A 14,711-nucleotide genomic window follows, 5' to 3' on the forward strand; every position below is an offset into this window, starting at 1 on the left:
CTAAGGAGAGGGGAGGAGGCTGAAGGAACACACCACAAAGGAGGGTGTTTGGAAAGGGGTGAGGGGCTGCAGGGGCTGGAGGCAAGGGGTGACCTAACTGGGCTTCAGAGGCTCAGAGCACATTTCCCCACACAGGAGCCTCAAAAAGAATATAGTTGGTCAAGGGAGCCGTGGACTCAAAATGGCTGGAAACCTCTGATATATGCTATGGCCCCATTCCATAGGATCCATTCAATTACCATAGGTGAACTTTTACCCAGTTACAGCAAATAGTCATACAGGCATCTGTTTGTCTTTATGATTGATTATATTTTGTTGGACCGTTATTCAGAATAATAATAATAATAATAATAATAATAATAATAATAATAATATATTATTTATACCCCACCCACTCTGGGCAGTTTCCAACAAAATATTAAAATACAATGGTCTGTTAAACATTAAAAGCTTCCCTAAACAGGGCTGCCTTCAGATGTCGTCTAAAAGTCTGGTAGTTGTTTTTCTCTTTGACATCTGGTGAGAGGGCATTCCACAGGGTGGGCGCCACTACCGAGAAGGCCCTCTGCCTGGTTCCCTGTAGCTTTGCTTCTTGCAATGAAGGAACTGCCAGAAGGCCCTCGGCGCTGGACCTCAGCGTCCAGGCAGAACGATGGGGGTGGAGATGCTTCTTCAGGTACACTGGACCAAGGCCGTTTAGGGCTTTAAAGGTCAGCACCAACACTTTGAATTGTGCTTGGAAAAGTACTGGGAGCCAGTGTAGGTCTTTCAAGACTGGTGTTATATGGTCTCAGCGGCCGCTCCCAGTCACCAGTCTAGCTGCTGCATTCTGGATTAGTTGTAGTTTCTGGGTCACCTTCAAAGGTAGCCCCACACAGAGCGCATTGCAGTAGTCCAAGCGAGAGATAACTAGAGCATGCACCACTCTGGCGAGACAGTCTGCGGGCAGGTAGGGTCTCAGCCTGTGTACCAGATGGAGCTGATAAACAGCTGCCCTGGACACAGAATTGACCTGCGCCTCCATGGACAGCTGTGAGTCCAGAATGACTTCCAGGCTGCACACCTGGTCCTTCAGGGGCACAGTTACCGCATTCAGGACCAGGGAGTCCTCCACACCCGCCCGCCTCCTGTCCCCCCAAAACAGTACTTCTGTCTTGTCAGGATTCAACCTCAATCTGTTAGCCGCCATCCATTCTTAATATGCTGATATTGATGCTGATAATATGCTGGGACTTTGGGCCAAAAAGAGCTATATAGGTAAATAATAATAAAACAAAGGAAATAAGTGGACTATAATTTATCCTACTTTTTCTTGCATGTTTATTAGAACATCCTTGGAATGATATGTACTGGCAAATCAAATTTTCTGCAATTAACATAGTAACTGAAAAGGCTAGTTCCCCATTGCAACTTTACGAGTGGCTTCTCCCCTTGACTTCACTGTAAAACAAAATGGCAATGGCAATATAGCACACAAGTTAGCTGTTTGTATTCAAACGTTTAATAATTTTTCACAACGTTAAATTTTAAAAAAGAACAGGAGAAGAAATGCTGAACATTTATTTCCCCTTGATTAGCAATTTTTACTTGCCTGAAAGCTTTGCATCCTCATCCTCCATTTCAGAATTATATTTTTCCACAAAAGTGCAATTGTCTGTTGATACACACTTCTGTTCCTCTGGCGTTGTCCCTGCATTTTCAAGCCTGCTTAAAATGAAAAATAAGCCTGTTCCGTCAGAGGTTACTCACTCTAGGCAAAGTGCGGCACTGGGCAAAGGAATAAATTGCAACACAACCCACCCTCCCACTTATTTGCACAATGTTCTGTGCGTATATTGATTTTCCTAGCTGGGTATGTGTAGATACCATGCAGAGTCCAGACTAGCCTCTCCCAACTTGGTGCTCTTCAGATATTTTGAACTACAACTCCCATCAGCCCCAAGGAGCATGGACAATGGTCAGGGATGAAAACATCACACTGGATATTGGGGGGGGGGAGGTTTGACAGGTTGGGTCCTCCATCATGGAGGGCACTTATTGTGGTGAGATCACCAGCAACTGCCTCCTTGTTGTGGGGCGGGACCGTTTGGATGGCCACAACACCCCATTGGTTGCCCCTCTGTTGCTGGGGCAGAAATGTGGTCAGTTGGGTTGGCTATTGGCTGCTGCACATCGCTGGAGAGTTTCACTTTCTTGCGACGTGCAGCGGATCACCCGCCCTCCTTTCCCTATATTTAGGGTTGTTCTTATGGCCTTGCTATGCCTGTCCAGGGGTCGTCAGTTTTGGAGCAGGGCCCCAGCAGGAATTTTGCCTGATTTGGCTGATTGGCTGGTGCCACTTGGTTTTTGCCTCATGTGTTTAATGACAAACAGATGTTAGAGGTAAGAGGTTAAATCAAACTTTATCAACGCGTGCATAGGGAAAATCCAGTTAGTGTCATGCCAAAGTTGAGTTAGGATCTCTATAAAACATGTTCCCACTCTGCTGCTCATCATGTTTAAGCATTCCTGGACCTACTGCTGCCTTTGACCTTGAGTTATTTCGCACCCATCCATGAACACAACGGGATGTTTGAGCATCAGATACCAAATACTCTAATAGGTTTGAGATAGCATCTGAGTTCTAACATTCTTCATCCATGTAGTGTTTCAATCTCTAGGTCAGTGTTCCCCAAACTTAGGTCTCCAGATGTTGTTTGACCACTACAACTCCCATCATCCCTAGCTAGCAGGACCAGTGGTCAGGGATGATGGGAGTTGTAGTCCAAAAACAGCTGGAGACCCAAGTTTGGGAAACAGTGCTCTAGGTGAAGATCCTGCTCGAAATGTGTCAATGCAAGTATGTTGGGGTTCCCATCCTGTTCTTCCATGGCCCCGAATGAGATTTTATTTTGGGAAGAAAAGTAGGTGGGTTCATTTTTAACACCTGATTTTATTGGCCATATTCACATATATATTGCATTTTATGTAAACTGCTTAGAAGTTTTAATTAAGCAATATATAAGTCCTGTTGGGGGTGGGAATAAACGTAGACTTCACCCAACAGAAGGCAGTGAGAGAGAAACACAGTGAGGGGCAGAATGGTTGCATAATCTCCAGCTGTCAGAATATTTAAAGGGACAGAGGCGATCTTGGGTACGTGATCTGGCAAACCCATTCTTAGGTGGCAATTCCAACCAGCCTACTTCAACTACTCATCTGCCTGCAGATTTCATTTAGGACAGCAGGGAAGAAAAGGTAGGAAATATGACTCAAGAGAATATTATTCCAATCAAATTCATAAACAAGCCAGTGACCAGCTTTACCAAATCAAGTGAAGCTGCTAACAAACCTAATAAGGAACACTTGTCAAAACTTTGCAATGCTTTGTATAAAACTAATTTGGGATGGCAACGTTAATACCTCCACATGGATGGTAAAACTCTTAGCATTTGCAGTTTCAAAGCTAGCTTTCCTATGGTTTTACTGCTCAAGTGCTTTAACAACAAAATTGTGTTAAAATATTTCTATGGGTCAAAGAAAATTCTAGGTCAGGTTATTGCTGCAACAGGAAGACATTTTAGACTGACCTAAATAAATCAAATCACAGGCATACCAATCAAACTCTGCAGAGGATTTCACATAGTTGGCATGTGCAATCCTATGCAATTTACTCAAAACTAAGACTTGCCAAGTTTAAGGAGAGTTACTCCCAAACAAGCATATAGGACTCCAATGTTAATCCACAAATGAGTCAAGATGAGCTGGCAGAGTTTAGGTACATAGGTTCAGATATCCAGATCACTTATCAGTTGATATCCAAGCACTTTGAGTAAGTGAGTTTGCATTCATTCAGCAGCAATTCTCCCCTCTTTCCCTTTTTGCTCCCAAATAACTAGGCTTCACATCAGGTATCAATTGCAAGAAAATGCATTGAGAGGCAAAGAGAAAGCAACATTGAAAAGCTTACCTTAAAGTAATCAATTTAGGCTAAAACGTCAGCAAAGGATTCAAAGAAAACTGCATAATAACAGCAATGTATTTTCTTTGTCTGAAATATGATTTATAAAGCCTCCAACTACTCTTTCTGCTTCGTTGTGCCTTTTCTCTTTCCAGTCCATAAATGCAGCCAGAAAAAGCAATGGCCATTCACAACAACTTCGTGTTTTTGTCCTCCAGTAGTTCCTCCCCTCGAAAATCTTCTCCCAGGACAGTTGAAGAGATTTCTTTGTTCTGACAAGACTTAATCATTCTTGATACAGCTGGACCGCTGATGGAAAACTGTGCCCCAGAGTTTTGCACAGGCAATCAGCTTTGTAAATATATTCTGCCTGCAGCAAATTGAAAAGGAGCAATGTATTGCAATGTGGGAGAGTACTTTTAAGTGCACTCCAATTTCTGAGCAGTAAGAGGTCTCAGATTCCCAAAGCATGGCTTGTGTTTGGTATAACTGGAAAGAATGTCATTTTAGACTACCACCACTCCATGATATAAGGAGCATAAGTAAACGGCAGAGCAGAGACAGAGGAACCAGGTAAATAATGAACTCCTTGATCACCATGGGAGAGCAGGGTTCAGTCATTGTGATATCCAAGTTTAAAATCAATCGGCATAAAGCAAAATTATTCCACAATCCACTACCAAAGCGGCCACATCAGAAAGAGGGCTTCTGCACTTTTAATAGGAAGCAGTTTGGGCAGGTGTAACTTAATTGGGCTCTTTTTCACCTAGCTACCTTACCTGGCAGACCCACAAAACGGAGTTATTGTTTGATCTAGAGTACTACTTGAGGTTATTAGGTCCCTTCTATAGGGGGGAAATAACATATTCCTTGTGATTCCTATCCGGCAGTAAGAAATCTTCAATCAGAGTTGCAGTTAGTGGCATAAAAAACACACACCCAGAATCACAAATTAGCATTGCTTTTCCTGAGAGAGCTATATATGGGCTCTGCCTCTTTCCTGGGCTGTTTCTGATTGTGCTGGATAAAAGCAACTCGAGATCCAGATGTGTGGTCTCATTGCACTTAATATCAGCTGGCCTCTAGTGGTAACTGCCAGTAAATTATTCCACAATGAGCAACAGCCTACCAGTTCTTAACACTTCACTTACCATATCTGTAGTAAGGAGGAGGAGAAGAAAAAGAGTTTGGATTTGTTATCCCGCTTTATCACTACCCGAAGGAGTCTCAAAGCCGCTAACAATCTCCTTTCCCTTCCTCCTGTGAGGTGAGTGAGGCTGAGAGACTTCAGAGAAGTGTGACTAGCCCAAGGTCACCCAGCAGCTGCATGTGGAGGAGCGGAGACATGAACCCAGTTCAAAATATTATGAGTCCACCGCTCTTAACCACTACACCACACTGGCTCACCAGCAAAATATGCACCTAGGGCAGATTTGTCATGTACCAATAGATCTTAACTGTCCCCCAAAGGGGGGGGGGAGAGACTGATTCCACTCATCTTTTTATTTCCAAGATTTAGTTTTGCTGCTATCACCCTGCCTTCCATCTGGAGCAAAGCGGTGGTAGAAAATCCAGTTGTGTGGTTAAACATTTGTTTCCTTGTCATTTATTACCGTATTGGCCTGAATATAATCCGTACCTGAATATAAGCTGCACCTTTAAAATTCGGGGGGGGGGGGAGAATACCTGAATATAAGACGCTCCCTTAAAATTTCGCAGGCACTTGCACCGGTTCCGTTTTAAAAGCAGCCCATAGATCAAAACTATAAGGGGAGGGAAACATAAGGGTCAGACTGAGTCCAAACCAAAGGCCAGGAGGAACAGCTCTGATTGTATTGTATTGCACATATACATAAATCAAAACTCACAAACTTAAACAAACAAAAAAGACTTATGTAGAGAGAGCAAAAAAAAGAAAAGAATAAAAGCAGAAACTCCAGAAAGGAAGAAAGAAGTAAGAGATATAAATATATGCCTTTTTGTAAGTACATTTAAATCTTAGAAAGAAAAGAAAAAAGAAAAGAAAAAAGGAAGCCTACATAAAACAACATTAGTTCATTCTTCAATAAACTAAGACATTTCCAAAAAAAAAAGAAACATAGTTGTTGTCAACTTCCGCCAACTTCATAACAGTTCATTATTTCTAATTAAAGTCTACCTGTCTGTATTTCAGTAAATCCATCATCTTGGTATCAGGGAGTTTTTTCCTTTGCGGCGTTATTCTAAACACAGCCTGATCTTAGCTGATGAACCTTGGTTCATCAAGTAGTTATTTAGGTAATCCCATTCTTTTTTAACTATCTTCTTATACTTATATCTTATATCTGTCAGCTTCGCGAGTTCCAAGTACTCACACAGTTTACACAACCATTCTTCTTTGGTGGGTATATGATCTTCCTTCCAATACTTAGCCACTACATGTTACATAAAGAAATAGTCTTGTTTTCTATTTAGGGATATTGTTTGTCAAAATTCCCCAAAGAAATTATTCCGTTTTTTTGTTGAATGTAATTTTTAATAACTTTTTCATCTCCTCATAGGTCGTGTCCCAGAACTTTCTAATCTCTGGGCACGCCCACCACATACGGTAAAAGGTTCCTACTTGATTTTTGCACCTCCAACATTTCTTGTTATAAGTTTTATTAATTTTTGCCAGCTTTACAGGGGTCCAATACCACCCTGTATTGCGTTTTCATGAGATTTTCTCTCATTAAGTAACAAGCCGTAAATTTTATATTCTTTGTCCATAGTTCTTTCCAGTTATCCAATTCAATTGTGTGGCCTATATCTTGTTCCCATTTTATCATAACATCTGAAAGAATTTGTTACAGGGAGGGACTAAGACTCTAATATATACCTGTGTGGTGATACAAATCTTGTTGGGCAGTGAAAAAATGGGCACTTTAATGTTGTTGGATGGATGAGGGGAGCTGGGAGGGGGGGGGGACCTTTTGACAACCCTGCAATGTAGTCCGATTGCATTTTCCACATTGGGGTTTTCCCCCCCAGGAAATGCAGCTGACCGCAGCAGCGGCATGGCAGGGGGAAACGGGGTGATTAAATGTGTCCCCTGTCCACTGGAGTAAACAGGAAACTTCTTGTGAGTTAGATGGATTTCATCATTAAAAGTCTATTGGTTTTCTTTTACTGTTTGATAATGTCTGCTGCGCAATATCTATTGAAATATTTCATTGGTCTGTAAGTTTGCTTATAGTGAACGTGTGTAAACATTGTCAAGGCAAATCTCCACAACCAACATTAATCTAGACTTGACCACAGAGGCAACCTGCCAATAAATGTTTGCAGTTTAAGGTGGGGGGGGGGACTGCAGGGAAAAGACATTAGAAACCTTAAACTGGGCAGAAGAGCAGCGGATTGAAGCTTTCTTTTAAAAAGAGTTGAAAACACTAAGCAATTTTGAAGGATTACCTCAGCCCAAAAGGGTGGAGGAAGGAAAGAATAGCCAGCCAGCAACACAGTGTTCCAAAAAAAACCCCACTTCTTTTAAAAGTCTTGTAGGGAACATCCAGCTGTTGGAAGTCCAGGCAGTATAGGTCAGAAAAACACACAATAAACATCTTGTTATTCACTTATTGGCAGAATTTTGTTCACATATCACGGTCAGTGCTGGGACGATGAAAGAAGCCCTCCAGACCTTGTTGGACTCTAGTTCCCTTCAGCCAAGCTGGTGGTCAGGGATGATGGGAGTTGTAGTCCAGCAACATTTTTTTAGGGCCTCAGATCTCCCACTACAGTCATACCTCGGGTTAAAGTCGCTTCAGGTTGAGCGTTTTCAGGTTACGCTCCTCGGCGACCCAGAAGTAACGGAATGCGTTACTTCCGGGTTTCGCCGCTCGCGCATGCACAAACGCTCAAAATTACGTCACGCACATGCACAGAAGCGGCGAATCACAACCCACGCAGATGCCGGTCACGTTCTGCTCTGGATGCGAATGGGGCTCCGAAACGGATCCCATTCGCATCCAGAGGTACCACTGTATAGCTTTTGTGGTGGGCACCATCTTACCATCAAATCTTTTTTACTTATTAATCAGTCAATCTTTCAATTTGTGCCAAAATGCATTTCTATTAAAAAGAATTTTTAGCAAGATACAATTTGAAAGAGAGAATATTAAGAATGCTGTAATGCTACAGTGCCTAGTGGAATGAGTGGGAGGGCTAACCAATCCAGGAATCCACTCCTTTACTGCAGGAAAATAATCATACAGTGGTACCTCAGGTTACATTACGCTTCAGGTTACATACGCTTCAGGTTACAGACTCCGCTAACCCAGAAATAGTGCTTCAGGTTAAGAACTTTGCTTCAGGATGAGAACAGAAATCATGCTCTGGCGGCGCGGCGGCAGCAGGAGGCCCCATTAGCTAAAGTGGTGCTTCAGGTTAAGAACAGTTTCAGGTTAAGAACGGACCTCCAGAACGAATTAAGTAATTAACCCGAGGTACCACTGTACTTACAAAATAAAAAAATAAAAATAAAATAAGGTGGTATTTCCAGGAGGTCCTACAATGTCTAACAGAGGAAACCATTGCCAAAGCATAAGAGCAAACAGAACACAATGCAGAGAAATGTTCACCAGAGCTAATCCACACTAATATGCAAAAGGAAAGAGTCCTGAGACCCACAACTGAGAGTGAGTTTTTATCCAGCAAAGAAAATGAAAAGAGATAGTTTTTCCCAGTGCTTTTTTTCTTTAAAAATACGTTATGGGGTACTCTCATTTTCCTACTCATATTGATATACTGCTCCTCAATGAGGCCAAACTTAAATTCACAAAACGTTTACGGGTATGCGTACCCCTGCGTACCCCCAGAAAAAAGCACTGGTTTTTCCTTTCAGTATTTCATCTAATTAAATGGTCACAGGTACAGTCAAAGCTCGGTTCCCAAATGCCTCCGTTATCATATGTTTTTTCTCTGGAATGCTGAAAACCCAGAAGTAACTGCTCTGGTTTCTGAACGATTTTCGGAAGCCAAACAGCTTCTGGGGAGTTCTTTTTCTCTTTCTTGTTCTCTCCATTGCCTTTGCTGACCGCCCTTTGATCCTCAGTTGTCGAACATTTCGGAAGTCGAACAGTCTTCCGGAATGGATTACATTCGACAACCAAGGTTTGTCTGCATAATATGTGTCAAGGTACACAAAGCTAATAATATGCATCAATTATTCACAATAATTTCCTTTTCCTTTTTTTTACCCCTGACTCTTATGACCATTTCTTCCTTCCTGCTCCTAGTGCATTTTTTCACTTCTCCAAGTTCTTTATCTTTGATCCCGTTCCACTCTTTAAGGTTCAACATCATCATTAAGCATGTTATTCCAGAACATTACATGGAATTGTAGTGTTTTTCCATATGCTTATTGGGTTGGTTTCTGCATATTCTTTTCTAATATGTTAACTTAATCAGTGTTACAGTAAGACCATATTTTTCTCCTTCCACTCAGATTCTGTAAAGGGATATACTTTCCCCCCACTTCTTAGCAATCATTCGTTTTGCAGCTGTTGTAAGATTGATTACTATTTCTAAGTCGTTTTCCAAAATAATATCCTTCAGATAACCAAGCAAGAAAACTTTAGGTTCTAAAGTTCATGAGATATCCTGACATATTAGTTTGCACAGATTTTGTAAAGGCTCATACTTTGAGACAGTTCCAAAAGATGTGTATAAAATCAGCTTTGACTGAACCACATCTCCAGCAAGTATAAACTCTAAGCCTGCATATTAGATCACATTTAGCATTTTTAGAGAGTCTTACAACAATTTTCCTTTGAATTTTCTGCCATCAGTTTAAACGGGATATTGTCCCAAATACATTTCTGTAATGGTTCTAGGGGTTGCTCGTGCGTAAGCCGGTGCAAACACCTGGCTGGGTTGCCTGAGTGAACCTTTTCTGTCCGGACAGCCACTCACCCGTGGCTGTCTCAATCGCTGGCAGAATCCGTCAGTGGGCGTTTCTTAAACTTCTTCCAGCAAAGAAGCTCTTTGACGCCTAGTCTCCTCCTACTCTCTCTGCGCGAAAGCCTTCTGCGCAAGGAGGGCGTAGGCAGCGGAGGACCCCTACTCTCCCCGCTGGTCCCCGGCAAGGAGTCATGGGATCGCCTCGCCGCTTCCCCCATCTGCCCCCCTTCTCCACTGGTGCTACGCTGATTCTCTTCCCCAGAAGATAGGCTGCTCCTCCTGATCCCTGGACGCTCTCCGGAATCCCTCTGGCTTTTGCTCTCTCCCTCCGGCACTGATGGCAGTTCCCTGACAATTTCCATTCTTCCCTCAGTATTACACCTGATAATTCTTTCTCCCATTTTTTTTTCATGTATGCATCTGATCTAAGCTTGATCATAAAATTTCGCAAGGGTGCCTTTATCTATATGACTGGTGAACAAAATTTCACACTTATTCTCTTTTCTTAAAGAGGTGTGTTTATGAATTTAAACTTGCTCCTCTAACCTAAAAATACTAAAAAAAAAAAAGCAGCCCTTCTTTCTTCCAAAGTTGTTAGAACCCCTTCAGATGTCAAGTCAACCTGACCCCGTAGTAACATCTTTATAAACTCTCTGATTAATTGTGGTTCTTGAATCAAATATTCGTTCTAATATAGGGCCGTTGAAAGTGATAATCCAATAAACATTTAGGTGGGTGGAAACTGCTGGAAAAATGAAATTAAACCCTTACACTGCACATAGCCATTCAGTTTGAGCTGTGGGTGGAAGGTTTTTTTATGACCGAGTTGAAAACTTTTTTCTTTTCTTGCCTCAGCCAGAAGGGTGGAGGGAAGAAAGAGTCGCCAGCCACCTCCATATGGTGTTGCTCTGGGACAGGATGAGAAAAGTGGAAGGCAAACAAAACAAAACTCCTCTAGGGAACATACTGTTGTTTGAAGTCCAGACGGGCAGTATAGGTCAGTCAGATAGATATACAATAAATATTTTGTTCTTCAGTCGGAGCTGTTTTATGTGGAGGTCGATGCTGGGACAACAGAGCAAGCTTCCTATAAAACAAGGCGAGGGAAGTGAGGCAGTGTGGTGTACTGGTTAGAGCGTTGGACTAGGACCTAGGAGACACCAGGGTTCAAATCCCCACGAGGGCATGAAGCTCACTGGGTGATCTTAAGCCAGTCTCTCTCTCTCTCGCTCTCTCTCTCTCTCACCCACCTCAAAGGTTTGTTGTAAGTATTTAAGGGGGAGGAGGAGAATCAATTCTCCAAAGGAACACAGACTCTCTGTGGGTGCCTGGAAACCCTTGCTACCACTCAGCAAAGCGAAGGGCAGACGTTTGTAACAATATTTTTTTGGTGCACTTTTGAAGAAGAGAAGAAGAAGAAGAGTTTGGATTTGATATCCCGCTTTATCACTACCCGAAGGAGTCTCAAAGCGGCTAACGTTCTCCTTTCCCTTCCTCCCCCACAACAAACACTCTGTGAGGTGAGTGGGGCTGAGAGACTTCAGAGAAGTGTGACTGGCCCAAGGTCACCCAGCAGCTGCATGTGGAGGAGCAGGGAATCAAACCCGGTTCACCAGATTACGAGTCTACCGCTCTTAACCACTACACCACACTGGCTTTCCCACCTCTCTGGTTTATCTCTGGCATTAGTGTTTTCCATTCATTCTCCCCCTCCCACCGCAACCTCCATTTCCTTTATGGTTAGCGTTTCTCTGGCCTTATCCCCAGATGGAAATGGTGCATCAAAGACAATGTTAGTTTTAAGAACGTAAGAACGGTCCTCTAGTCCATTTAAGGGCACCTGCCATGTGCTCAGGAGGAATTACGCAACCATGGGAGCGGGAACAGGAATTCAGCATTTCCTGTTTTGATTTATAAATCTATTCTGTCCCTATGGAGGTGTTTCTGGACTGGTTTTTGTTTTGTTTTCAGAGATGCACAATGTTCAGTCCTCAACTCCAAACTCTGGATATAAATCTCACATTGCTGCCAATTTACATCAGCTGGATAGGAAGAGGTTTTATCATTTGGAATCATTACAAAAGTTTCTTTCATCGATTGCTAGTATGGGTGGAGAACCACCCTCCGGCTTTGTTGTGCTACTGATCCCCTTGAAGGGAGAGGAGAGATGATTGACCATCCCTGGAGGACACTGGGCCCACCCACCATTGATTTGGAACATCTGGCCTCAGCACCAGACTTCTGGGTGGGGTGGGAAGGCTAAAGGGGGGCAATTGTTGGTTTGGTGTGAATGGTTTGGGGACAAATTATTGCTCTGTTTATTATGTGAGTATGTTTTGAAATTACTGTTACTATATTATATAAAATATTACAGATCCTCCAAGTGTCCCTATTTTCCAGGGACAGACCTGGATTTACAGAAGCCGTCCTGGTTTCTGATTGCACCCCGGAATGCCCTGCTTTTCCTTAGGACATGCCGATTTTCGTTGGAGAAATGTTGGAGGGTATGGAGTTATGCAACCCCCGAGCCAAGGAGATGAGTAACTATGCAACCTGTTGAAGACATCTGAAGGCAGCCCTGTCTAGGGAAGGTTTTTTTTAAAAAAAAATGTTTTATCATGTTTTTATACGTGTTGGAAGCCACCCAGAGTAGCTGGGGCAACCCAGTCATATGGGTGGGGTATAAATAATAAATTGTGATTGTTAAATAGGACATCCCTAATTTCATCAGATAAATTTTGGAGGGTATAATATTAATGTATTAGTGTATTATATTATTGCCCCCACTTCCCCTCCTCATAAGGTATTATGTACTGTATCTTTTCTGCTGTCTCTTGGAGACGTTTGGGTAACAAGTGATTAATAAGTCTAATAAATGAAATGAGAAGTGGATTCTATAACTAATAATCTACCCAACGTCTGCTTTCTTTTACCACGATGATATTTGAGAGGGCACAATCACTGGGGGGGACGGGGGACAGGGGGACAGGGACAGTTTAAACAAAATCTCTGGTGTTAATTCAGCTAAATGTTGCTAACTATGTAATTAAGTTCCATTGAAGCCACTGAAGACTAACAGTAGCTGGATTGGAGCCACTGCCCTTTGAAAAGGAATGAATGAAGTCCCAAATAATTGCTGAATTATCAGTTTGTCTTCTGTTCCCTGTAAACTGCAGACAAAATAACAAAACAAAGTACTGTACGGCCAAAGTTAAGCATGTTTCAGTTTCATTGAATAATGTGGGAGAGTTTGTGGTGTCATTATAGGACATGAAAAATGCTGAACTCTGGTAGGATCTTTCAGCGTAAAGTTTTAAGCATAGATTTAACATGTATTTAACATCTATTTCACAATAGATGTTCATACAAAATGCATGTTTACAAAACTATTGTACTACCAAACTAACTGTATGCTTGTGAAACATGGACCATCTCCAACTCCTCGAAAGATTCCATCAACGGTGTCTCCAAAAAATTTTACATATCACTTGGAAAGAGAGGCAAACTAATGCCAGTGTACCGGAAGAAGCAAATATCATCAGTGTCAAAGCAATGATTCTTCAACATCAACTTTGCCGGACCAGTCGTGTTGTGCGGATGCCTGATTATCGTCTTCCAAAGCAACTACCGGTACTCTATTCCAAACTTTAAAATGGAAAGCGTAATGCTGGCGGTCAACAAAAGAGGTTTAGAGATGCTCTCAAGGCAAATCTAAAAGAATGTAGTATAAACATTGACAATTGGGAAACACTGGCCTGCAAGCGCTCCGGTTGGAGAACAGCCTTTACTAAAGGTGTCATGAACTCTGAAGACGCTCGAACTCAGGACAAAAGGAAGAAACGTGCTAAGAGGAAGACACGTGTGACAAACCTTCACTGTGATCAACTCCCACCCAGAAACCTAGGTCCCCACTGTGGAAGGATGTGTGGATCCAGAATTGGCCTCCACAGTCACTTATGGACTGTTAAAACCGTGTTCATGGAAGACAAACTTATTTGGCCATGAGTGATCGCCAAAGAAGAAGAAGGTGGTGGCACTTGACCTTTTGACAGGAAATGCTCTACAAAAATGGGGGGGGGGTTGAGGAGGGTCAGGAGAGTGAGAAAAGTCTGTATTTTCATCTGAGGAATGTTGGAGAATATGGCCTTCCTGGGTATGGAAGACTGATAACATGGTACAACAGCAATAGCAGCAGCAAAAAAAGGAATCTCACCTTACAGGAAAATATCTAGCAATACAGTGGTACCTCGGTTCTCGAACGTAATCTGTTCCGGAAGACCGTTTGAGTTCTGAAATATTTGAAAACTGAGGGTCAAAGGGCCATCTACAAATTCAATTCAGAAAATTGAAAAACACGCAGCGGAAGCCGTTTGACTTCCGAGGCGCGTTCGGAAACAGAAGCATTTACTTCTGGGTTATCGGGTTCTGAAACGTTTGTCAACGGAGACGTTCAAGTACTGAAGTTCCACTGTACAAGGGATATAAGAAGCGGACAGATGTAAAGACACCTCACTTTAAACTTTTAAGTAGGGGAAAGACACACACACACACACACACACACACACACACCGTTTAGCGCATTCACTAACTTTGAAAACATTAAGGGAAGTGTAGTAAGAATGAGGCCTAAGGAAGGGCTTTGCAACTCATCTGAGGTTACACACGCCAAAACCAAACCAATTGCTTCCAGATCACTTCAACCAATTAATCCTGGATTTGGCCCTTACTAGCACACAATTGAATCCTCACTCCAGTCCAGTTGGGGTGGAATTCCAGTGACCAAAAGTTTGTACAATAGTTTCCTTTGAATAGAAGTTTCTGAAAGTGAGAACAGAAGTGAATATACAGGAAAGGA

General features: G+C 42.4%; 1 protein-coding gene and 1 long non-coding RNA gene across 4 annotated transcripts in view; one reads left to right on the forward strand and one right to left on the reverse strand.

Moving 5' to 3' along the window:
- Positions 1-14,711, reverse strand: part of LOC310671379 (ABC-type organic anion transporter ABCA8-like) — an 88,103-nt gene that overhangs the window by 57,711 nt on the left and 15,681 nt on the right. The window contains exons 2-3 of one of the 3 annotated variants that reach the window (XM_083427262.1): positions 3,950-4,310; positions 1,592-1,704 (exon numbers count right to left, since the gene is read on the reverse strand). In XM_083427262.1, coding sequence (XP_083283388.1) covers positions 1,592-1,696 — 105 coding nt within the window. In that variant the 5' untranslated portion in view covers positions 1,697-1,704; positions 3,950-4,310. Of the gene's footprint in view, positions 1-1,591; positions 1,708-3,949; positions 4,311-14,711 lie in introns of all 3 variants that reach the window. The other 2 variants (XM_083427263.1, XM_083427264.1) reach the window with 2 other exon arrangements.
- LOC310671733 lies at positions 4,306-12,763 on the forward strand. Its single transcript, XR_014508125.1, has 2 exons — positions 4,306-4,513; positions 12,231-12,763. It is a non-coding gene; the product is annotated as an uncharacterized lncRNA (long non-coding RNA).

This window comes from Podarcis tiliguerta (genome assembly GCF_965153285.1).
Source record: "Podarcis tiliguerta genome assembly, chromosome: 2".
NCBI lineage: Eukaryota > Metazoa > Chordata > Lepidosauria > Squamata > Lacertidae > Podarcis > Podarcis tiliguerta.